The following is a 10258-nucleotide window of genomic DNA, read 5'->3' on the forward strand; positions in this document are numbered from 1 at the left end:
AGTAGGGTTCATGTGATCTGACAAGTGCTATTAATACTAATAGCAAAGCTGTTCTGGGAACCGAAATAGGTTAGTTATTGTTACTACTGGGACAGTGTTGGATCTACAATATGAAAATGTGCTGGGGAGCTTACTGAGCTCGTTGGGCCAAACATAAAGCTTGCCTGTCTCAAATTCAATCTGCAAGTTCCTTGTGCTTGAGCTTTGCATGACTGGCACTGTATAAAGCAGAGTGGAAAACCAAACAAAGCTGGCACTTCCTTTGTATTCTTTTGAAAAGTTCTTGGATCTCGTGGTCGTGGTACTGTGGGGTTTTTCAAAAAAAAAAAAACAAATTAGGAGTGGTACTGGTCGTATATTTTTTTCCCAATTTTCTCCAATTGATCATATTATTACCAATGTGCTGCTATAGTAGAGGACACACACATCATCACCAAGTCAACCCTTCAAGACTTCAGGTTGATGTTGCCAAGGCATATTCCTTTGGTAACAGAAAGATATTATTCTATATATACATTCAAAAAATTATAAATTTACATTCACAAGCAGATCGAGCTCACAACCTCATCAAGTACCAAAATTGTAATTGCATTACATATTATACTCTACATGTAACGCTTGCAGGGAGCATTAGAAGCAAGACACACCACTCTTCTGCACTTCCTCTTTCAGCCATCTTATGGAGGATTGGACCTGGCAAAGAAAACATGGCAAGTTCAGGTCAGTTATGGGAGATCTTCAAGTGGTGTGGAGAGGCATGAAACAGCTTGAAATAGGAGGTTTACTTGTTCTGTGTGGGATTTGGAGTGCTTGGTGGTATCCTCCGAAAGCTTGAACCAACCTGCTTATAAGGGCTCTTTCTGTTTGCCTGCAAATCTTTGAGGGATTGTGAAGATGAAGAAGAAGCTGTGTTTGCTGGAGCAGAAGTTAATGGACGAGCATCTACTCTTGCTCCATTAGGCCAGGCTGATAGCATCATGGAAAGTGCAAGAGCCAGAGCAGCCAGAACTCTAGACCAGGCCTTCATATTCTGGTTAGTGAGTGAAGATATCTTTGGAGTTTGGAGTGAAGTGAAGCTTATGATTAGATGGTATGGGAGATATTATGGTCTAGTGGTTGATTTATAACTAGTTCCTGTTTCAAGAAAAATAGTAAAATCTAATTGGGATCTGATATCAGTGGGATCATGTGCTCAACTTTGACTGTTACATGCAGCTAACTCTGACCCTGCATATTTTTGTGAAAATGATGATGTATTTTCTGAAGTAGGGGTCATGTGATGAGGCACGTGATATTAATATTAATAGTAATGCTGTTTTGGGAAGCTAAAAGGGTTAGTATTATATTGTTATCAGTGATTAGGCAGTGGTACTAGTATTGGGACTGTGTTGGATCTTACAATATCATAACGTGGAGTTAACAGCTTGCTGTGGAGCTGACTGAACTAGTTGAACTCTCTCAATCTGCAGCTTTGAGCTATGTATGAGTCGTATGACTGACACTGATCAAGCAGAGTGAAAGACCAAGCAAAGCTGGCACTTTCTTGTACTCTTTTGAGAAGCTCTTTTGGATCTTGTGGTACAGGATTTTTTTCTTTGTGTTGTCTTTACTTTGGTGCAATTCTTTTCCAATTTTCTTCTCAGTGATCAGCACCATTATTTACCAAACAAATTAAACTAAAGAAAAAAGGAAGAAGAGAAATTTTCTGATATAGCAGTAATAAGGAACAAAGGGTGTCTGCCACTTCTAGAAAGAAAGCCCAGTTATAGTTGCAGTTACCCTTCCAATCAAAGACAATACAACCGAATAAAATTGAAATGCCTGTAAATATACTTTCTTTGTTCATCTTTATATATCCAACAATTAATAGAATTTCCAAATATACTTATACAGCGAGTCAACTAAAAATCCAGGCAATCAAAAGAACAAATATATCCTTTACAAAAAAGAATATATATACTTTTATTTTCATATTTAATACAATTTCTAAATGTTCTTCTAAACATAGTAATAGGGTCATCAAATGTTTCTAGTGGAACATTTTTTTCTCTTCTTTCTTCCTAGTGGAGCAATTGTTCCCACTAAACCATTTTGCTTATTAAATTGAGGTGATTTGCCTTAGTATTCTTGAATTTTATTCTCAAAAGAGTGAGAGCATATATTATTAATTATTTGATAAAATATCTCAAAGAAACGTTGTTTACGCCTTTACGGTAAGGGTTAATAATGCATACTTCGCTCTTTATTTTTTGTTTTTTATTTTTTTCGCAAACTGAGGGCTCGTTTGGTATCCTACTCAAATTTTTTTTTCAAAAATTAAGATTTTTTTTTTAAATGTGAGTTTTCAAAATCAATTTTAAAAATTTGAAAACGTGTTTAGTATGAAATTTGAAAACAATTTTTAAATTTAAAAAATGATGACATCTAAGAAAAAAAGGAAGTGTAAAAAAAAAATTGAGAAAAACGATGTTTTATCATTTTTAAAAAGAGACATGTTTTTTAAATTTTTTCTAAAAATTATTTTTAAAAATGGTCTACCAAACACGTTTTCTTGACTAAAACTTATTTTTTTATTTTTAAAAATAAAAAATAATTTTTAAATAGAATACCAAACAGGCCTAACCTATCCAAAACCTCACTTCCACAAAAACAAATTCATGAAGTATCACCAACCAATTATTGCCTAAAAAAAGGACATGGTGACACAAGAAAGAAATTACTTATCAAATTTTCTTTTGGACTTTTTGAGTTATAAAGAGAAATTTTGATTTTTAAATTTGTGTGGTGTGTGTGTTGAGCAAATTATCTGTAAAGCCAAAAGCTTAGGAGTGTATTAAGAAGAACCCAATTAAAAAGAAGGGAACACATCCCACTCAGTCTTACAAAACTACCCCTCAAGACTAAGCAGCCTGATCCCCAAAAGAGAGAATCCAGGGGGGCATAATGGTGATTTAAACAAAGTATTCTTCGTCCGGATCAGTCGTGGTCCTATACTCCTATATCCTATGGAAGAAGGCTGAGAAACTGCGGGACTGACTTTTAACAAAAATAACGCCTTGAAAATATCGTTTAATTGGCAAATCCAAATACGACGCCGTTCTTTAGCCCTCAGTTGGAGTTTGTAAAACAAGGTTTTGTCAGCGAAACGCGTAGGTGTGCGATCGAGGTCTCTAACTTATCCACCAAACGCCGATCTCACCAGGTTTGCTCCAAATTCAAGGTTTTTACATTCCGATCTATGTTCCTGTGCAACTGCCTCATTTATGCTATTATTTTTTTATTTTTTTATTATTATTTTTTTTCATAATTTAGAGTTTGGTGGTAGACATTGGGATTAGGGTTATTGTTAATATAATTTAATTCAAGAGAAAAATGATAAGAGGGTGAAACTTAGACATTGTAATTGGAGTTGGCGATTTTTTTATTGGGATTTTTCGCTAAAACCCTAAATGCTAATTAAATGGTGAATTGCTGCTGCTGCTGGGGTTGTTGATAACTTTATGGTAAGTATATCAGTTTGTACTTGGATACATGAGTGCTTTAAAGGTGAAATTTTTGGGCAATTAGATTTTTTTTTCCATTTTATTTGTACTTTTATTGGACTACTACTTATGAAATTTACAATATGAAAGTATATATTATCCATATCATACAAATATAAAAACAGAAACTTTAGATTATTGCTATTGATTATGAAAAAGTTCTAAAGTTATGGAAAATCATGGTTGGAATAGGGGACCTAAAGCTAAGGAATTGGGGGTGGGTCTTTCTTCTGTGGGTCATCTTTGTGTATCTTTTCATTTTATTATGAAGTAATGATTTTCCTTCCTGGGAGTATTGGTTGAGGAAATTGATATAATTTTTGTTTTTTTCAAATTTTTGAGACATGTGAAGATATTTTTTGAAGACACAATTAATGGGATTTTCTTATATGGTCATTACTCATTACTGATATATATATATATATATTTTTTTTCTTCTTATCAAATATTAAAAATTTGAATTTGACATTTACGGAGATGAAATGATATCAGGAATAAATAATGTAGGAGATATGGTCACATTCTTTTTACTTAAAAAGATTTAGGAGTATGAAGGGAAGGGCTAGTGTTCAAAGAAAGAGTGGAAAGAAGAAAGGATAGGGGAGGGAGAAACTTATTGCTTAAACTATATTTAAATGTATTTTTGTCCAGTAAAGGTTTTAACACGTTCTAACTTTAAGTTATAGTATTGGATTTTTTTATAAGAATCTAATCTTTGTGTGTTTTTTTCTTTTATGTTTATCAGACAACTGGTAATAAGATTTGGGAACAAGGAAATTGAATATTGAATAGGGCTTTATTTGCTACCTTTTAGAATTTGTGAGATGGCGGAGAAATCATGTGTCAAGCGCCTCCAGAAGGAATATAGAGCACTCTGTAAAGTATGACTTCTTTTGTTCAGCTGAATTTGTTTTCTATTATCTGTTATTGTCAGTTCATATCATTTGCATCCTTATAGTTCCTTTTGTTCTCTTTCATTGTTCTTTGTAGTTAGATCTGGCTTGTTTCACCAATGTATATACTTTGATGTTTCACTACAATATCAGTATATGGTTCAGTTATCTTTTGGTCCTGTTAAGGGTTACTTGTAGTTCCATTAATAAATTGGAAATTTAAGTCTATCCTTTTGTTTTCTTTCATTAGTTTATGGGTCGTATTGGCTTATGGATTTGGGACTCTCCATGTTTGTTGTAAACTTGTATTCTGGAAAAGATTGATTACTATTTTTCTTTTTAACTAATTTGATAGAAATAGCAAATTTATGTGCATTTGTTTAAGAAATGATGCCTCCTTTTAGCCATCCTGGAACTTTATAATGTTTGTCTCTGGAAGGTGCTAATATTGTTATTTGTGAACGTGCAGGAACCAGTTTCTCATGTGGTGGCCCGTCCTTCCCCAAATGACATTCTTGAATGGCGTAAGTTTATTTGCAACTGACTATGTCCAAATACCCAAAATTCCTCTTACCCTGAAAATTTTTATTATTTATCTCCTGAAGTCCACACAACAAACCATAACATTTGGGAAAAAACTATAACTCTCTATTGAAATTTTGACTCCTTTCTCTGTTGAATCCTTGGTGTTTCTCTCCTTAGAAAACAAAATATTTAAAAAAGAAAAGAAAACATGGTGGCTTTGTATTCTTATGGCTGTGTGAAAGTCTTCTCCTTCATTCCTTGAATTGAGAATGTAGGGTTTGAGCGCACCTTGTCCAACAAGGTCTATTCTTTGGTTCTTTACATGGTCTCTCGCTAAAAATTCTATAAGTTTCTATATTATAATGCTTTGATATTTGTAACTTATGTCATTTTAGTTAGGGTTTTTTATATCATTATTTGTTATATCTGATGTTTCAGATTACGTGCTGGAGGGAAGTGAAGGAACACCTTTTGCAGGTTTGCCCCCCCTCCCCCCCTTTCATTTTTCTTTATTTGGTGTGTGCTATTGCGTACTGAAGATATCAACTGTTGCACTGTTCTTGTGATTATCTGGTTTGATATCAATGCTTATATATCTTTGAAACTTGTGCTACTCATTATTAGGTGGATATTACTACGGAAAGATCAAGTTTCCTCCAGAGTATCCGTATAAACCACCTGGAATCAGGTATCTACTTTTTGGATACCAAAGTTCAGTGGAAAAGCTAGTTTTGAATACTTATAAGAAATATTTTGTCTCTGATTATGCAATTGTTTTCTATGTACATACTTGTCGATTCTACTTTCTACTTATTACACTTTCCTTTCTGTCTGTAGCATGATTACTCCCAATGGACGATTCATGACTCAGAAGAAAATTTGTTTATCTATGAGTGATTGTAAGTTTTATAGAGTCCTTTTCAAATAGAATGTTTCTTATGTATGTGTGTGTGTTTTATTTAATAACTAATTTCATATCTACCTATGTTCCTTTGCAGTTCATCCTGAAAGTTGGAATCCAATGTGGTCTGTTTCAAGGTTAGACACATTTGGGTTAAGAAGGAACTTGTTTTGTTATGTTACTCACTTTTATGTGCTTTCCCTTTGTTAGAAAGTTGCTATTATTTATGGAAATTATTGTGGTAAGTTGTAATTCCACTAACATCTGTTCTTCACAAATGCAGCATACTTACGGGGCTTCTTTCATTCATGGTGAGTTGAGTGTGGCTCTTTGGTATACTTTCTCTTTCATTTAGGATTCTATCCTACTAGAATCTTAATTCGTTTGGGTAGGGCTCAGTACTGGGACCTGCGTTTTTGTTTAAATAGAATTTTGATTGTTTATGTCCCCTCTTCTGAACTTTTCAGTAGTTCAGGCAATCTTTTTCTGTTGTAACATGTATTTATCTGTATAAATTTAAGTCTTCTTTTATCGCTTCAATTTCTGTTTTCTCGTGCAGATGGACAACAGTCCAACTACTGGCAGTGTGAACACTACTGCTGCTGAGAAGCAACGTTTGGCAAAGGCTTCTCTTGCATTTAACTCTAAGAAGTAAGTCCCACCACATTCTCTTCTTACTATATAACATTGTACAGACAGACCCCCTTTCTTTTTTATTAATGGCTTTGCTGATTGGGGGGGAGCGGTGGGGACCCTTGTGTAGGTTTCTCCTCTCTTGATCATATTTGTGGGTCTTCTATGTGTTGTCTGACAATTTTCTTTTGAAACAGTCCAACATTCCGGAAAATGTTTCCCGAGTATGTGGAGAAGTATAACCAGCAGCAGCAACAGCTTTCCGAGCAGCGTATTCAAGAGCAGGTGTCACCTCAGCCATCTCAAGAAAATTCCAGGCCTTTGTTGGAAAAGGTTAATGATTCTACAGGAGGAGGTATGAAAAGAGTGGATGCCCCAGGGAAAAACAAAAAGCAGTCATTCCCAACCTGGATGATGTTGTTGCTCATTTCTGTCTTTGGCATTGTAATGGCACTGCCTCTGCTTCAACTTTAATTTCTTACAGCCCAAATAGAAAATTTATTGGGGGTCCGTGAGTGGACATAAAAGCTTTTGCAAGTCGTGGGACTTGTTCCAAATACTCCTTAGGTTTATCTTGTATCTAATATAATTTTGTATAGGAGGTTGATACTTATGGTCAGTTGAATCTATTAGCTGATGTTTTTCCTTCTATGTCAATGTGTGGTCGTTGTTTGCCAATGTTCAAACGTGACGTGCATGTGATGTTATTTTTACAATAGTGGTGTTTATGTTTGACCATTGGTTGGTACTCACTCTCTCTCTCAAACACACACACACACGCACACTGTGAATTAATGATGGTTTCGACCAAAAAAAAAAAAGAATTAATGATGGTCTGCAAGTTACGAATCCTGTTTCTTAGAGGTTTATGGATACGAGATTTATTTACTGTTGTGTCGTTGGCTTTCAATGAATAAAAATTGGCCTTAAGCCAGCACAGTGATGTTTTCCCTTAATTTTTATTGACCATATTACCCTCAATCTTTTCCGGGTTTTTTCATCAAAAGTTGATATAAATATCGAACTCAAAGGCAACTCCAAATCGAAATCTCTAGGCCGCCTTCCGTAAGCATAAGCTCCCATAATTGGTAAAACCAACATGAAATGAATTACTCTTGTTAACAGACAAACAATTAAGTAAGTACCAATAACATTAATAAAATTCTACCTGATGATGCCATTTCCATAGGAACAAGAATAGAACGAATAACAAGTCTTCTGCACTTTTAGTATAACCAAAACTTAACCTTATTAATAGGAAACAAGCAACTGAAATGTTAACAGAATAGTCCATCTTAATAGGGTGTTTAGTTAATTAATTTAACTGACTCGATCTAGCTCAACTTAAATATTGAACTCAAACGCAACTCCAAATCGAAATCCATAGGCCGCCTTCTTCTAACTCGTCTCAATCTTAGTGATCGTCCAAGCTATGACCGATCAACTGGTAAAACCCCTAGCTCTTTAGCGCTACATTTCTTTTTATTGTAATCAAATAAAACCATCGAGTTTCTGATATGTGTTTCTCTCTCTGTTTCTGGTTGTGAATTTTGCACAATTTTTTTTGGCCTAAAAAATTTTGCACAATTAATTAAGAGGGCTGCTATTTGCACACCCCTAAATTTCTTTTTGCACACCCTTTCTGAAAAAAAAAAGAAAAATTCAAGAGAAAAGACCATTTGGCCCTTCCCTCACCCACACACCCCCATCCCCATCTCCCCCCCGTACACACCCCCTTGCTCTGTTTTTTTTCCCTCCGCCCCATCACCACCTTCCTCGCACCAGCAGCACCACCACCTTCCTCGCACCAGCAGCACCACATTCCTCGCACCACCATCTTCCTCGCAGCACCACCACCACCGCGCGCAGCACCACCCAAAACAGCCACCATAACCAGCCCAGCAGCCCCTCCTCGGCTCCTCCATTTCTCCTCTCTCTCTCTCTCTCTCTCTCTCTCTTTCTCTCTCTCTCTCTCTCTCTCTCTCTCTCTATCTCTCCTTCTTCTCTCCTCTCACCCAAGCAGACAGCCAAACTAGTAAAAAAAAAAAAATTGCAGCGGGTTCGGCGGACCAGTGCCGAACCCGGTGGTTTCGTTCGACAGGTACCCGCCGAATAGAATAGGATTGTTCGGTGGGTACCTACCGAACGAAACCATTGGGTTCGGCACTGGTCCACCGAACCCGATCCAATTTTTTTTTTTTTTTTTAAGTTTTCTTCTCCGGCGCGCGACGGTGAGCTTGCTGGAGGAAGGGAGGTGGTCCGGGTAAGGGGAAGAAAAAGAAGAGAGGGTGGGGTGGTCGCCGGTGGTGGTAGGCTGCTCGGGGATGGGTGTGTGCCGGAGAGAGGAGAGGTGGGGAGGAGGTGTGTGGGTGAGGGGGTGTGTACGGGGGGGAGGGGGGAGATGGGGATGGGGTGTGTGATTTTTGGGTGTGTGTGTGTTTTTTTTTTTTTTCTGTTTAGGAAGGGTGTGCAAAAAGAAAAATTAATGGGATATAAGGTCTTTTCCTTTGAGTTTTTATTTTTTATTTTAAGAAAGAGTGTGCAAAGAGAAGAAAAGGGTGTGCAAATAGCAGCATGTCAGATGTATGTATGTTGCTAATTACTAATTGAAACTGTGCATATATATATATATATATATGTAATGGATTTGGGAATCAAAATCCTGATTTTGGTAACAAGGATTGCACACGGATTGAAAACAAAATGCAGACAGAATCAATTGAACTCAATTTTAATAAAAATAAGTCCAACCCATTTCTTAGGAAGATGAGTACAATAGCATATATAGCATATGTAGCACCAGTTTAGTTACTGAATATTTATCATTGTGTTGTGTGTGATATATTACCCAAGCAAGTGGATTTTGACTGATATTCTAAGGTTAATTTTTCTTTATTAGTGTTTCAGGGGGATGATGATTCATATGTTTCTATTCGGAGAGGTCCACCACCTACCATAGAGACAGTTGATACTTGATACTTCCAATGTCCCTGGTAATTACATTTTCCTTTTATCTGGTGAAACTTATATGGCACAAGTTACTTCAAATTTTCCAACTAAAAAACAGAACCATATATTTTGACCACGTGGTCGGGTACCAAAGATGTGCATATTGCTCTACATGTATTGAGCGTGGCATTAAACTGTGATGCATTGGATTGGTAGTTTGAGTTGGAAATATTTTGATTGATTAATTAGGACGGAATTGGAGGACTAGTATTCATGTACCCTACTCCTTTAGTTTATTTAATTGGATGAGCTTTAGTAGTACTGGTTAATTTCTTTTGTTTCTGCCTGGTAGCAGAGTATTGCTAGGGAAGGGGATGAGTGCTACATTTGACATGGAGCTCTCAAGCCAATCATCGAAACATGGCATAAAATGTGAGGTTAAATTTTTGGGTTGTTATATTGTGCATATATAATACAATTTGGATTGTTATATTAACCCAGATAACCAACTTGATTATGAATGAGATATGCAAATGTTAAAGAAGAGTAGAGGAAAGGAATATCTATAAACTTGGTCAGACCCATTTTACAGGTCCATATTTACCAGATTGGACAAAATTAGGTGTATCATATATGGCATGGTACATGTTCAATTGTTCACCAAGATTATATCAATATCAAACTTTTATTTATTTAGGAATAGAAAATGTGTCTGCAAAATGCTCAGTATTCCACATTTGTGATCTAAACTTCAAATAGAGTCTTCAGATTGTGATGTTTATGTGTATAGTTATGTTTGACACATGCATAGTCTT

General features: G+C 36.0%; 1 protein-coding gene across 2 annotated transcripts; it reads left to right on the plus strand.

Moving 5' to 3' along the window:
* The first annotated feature begins 3003 nt into the window (after nt 1-3003).
* Nucleotides 3004-7232, plus strand: UBC34 (ubiquitin-conjugating enzyme 34). Of its 2 annotated transcripts, none has more exons than XM_086239754.1 (10): nt 3004-3202; nt 4357-4423; nt 4905-4959; nt 5399-5437; nt 5585-5648; nt 5798-5859; nt 5959-5998; nt 6145-6172; nt 6421-6512; nt 6692-7232. In XM_086239754.1, exons 2-10 carry the CDS (start codon nt 4367-4369, stop codon nt 6966-6968), a joined length of 714 nt encoding a protein of 237 aa, XP_086095880.1. In that variant the 5' UTR covers nt 3004-3202; nt 4357-4366; the 3' UTR covers nt 6969-7232. The 2 variants fall into 2 exon arrangements, with proteins under 2 accessions (XP_086095880.1, XP_086095879.1); XM_086239753.1 differs by having other exon boundaries at nt 3006-3202; nt 4288-4423.
* Nucleotides 7233-10258: the final 3026 nt, after the last annotated feature.

Source organism: Dryas octopetala, chromosome 4, assembly GCF_963921425.1.
Source record: "Dryas octopetala chromosome 4, drDryOcto1.1, whole genome shotgun sequence".
NCBI lineage: Eukaryota > Viridiplantae > Streptophyta > Magnoliopsida > Rosales > Rosaceae > Dryas > Dryas octopetala.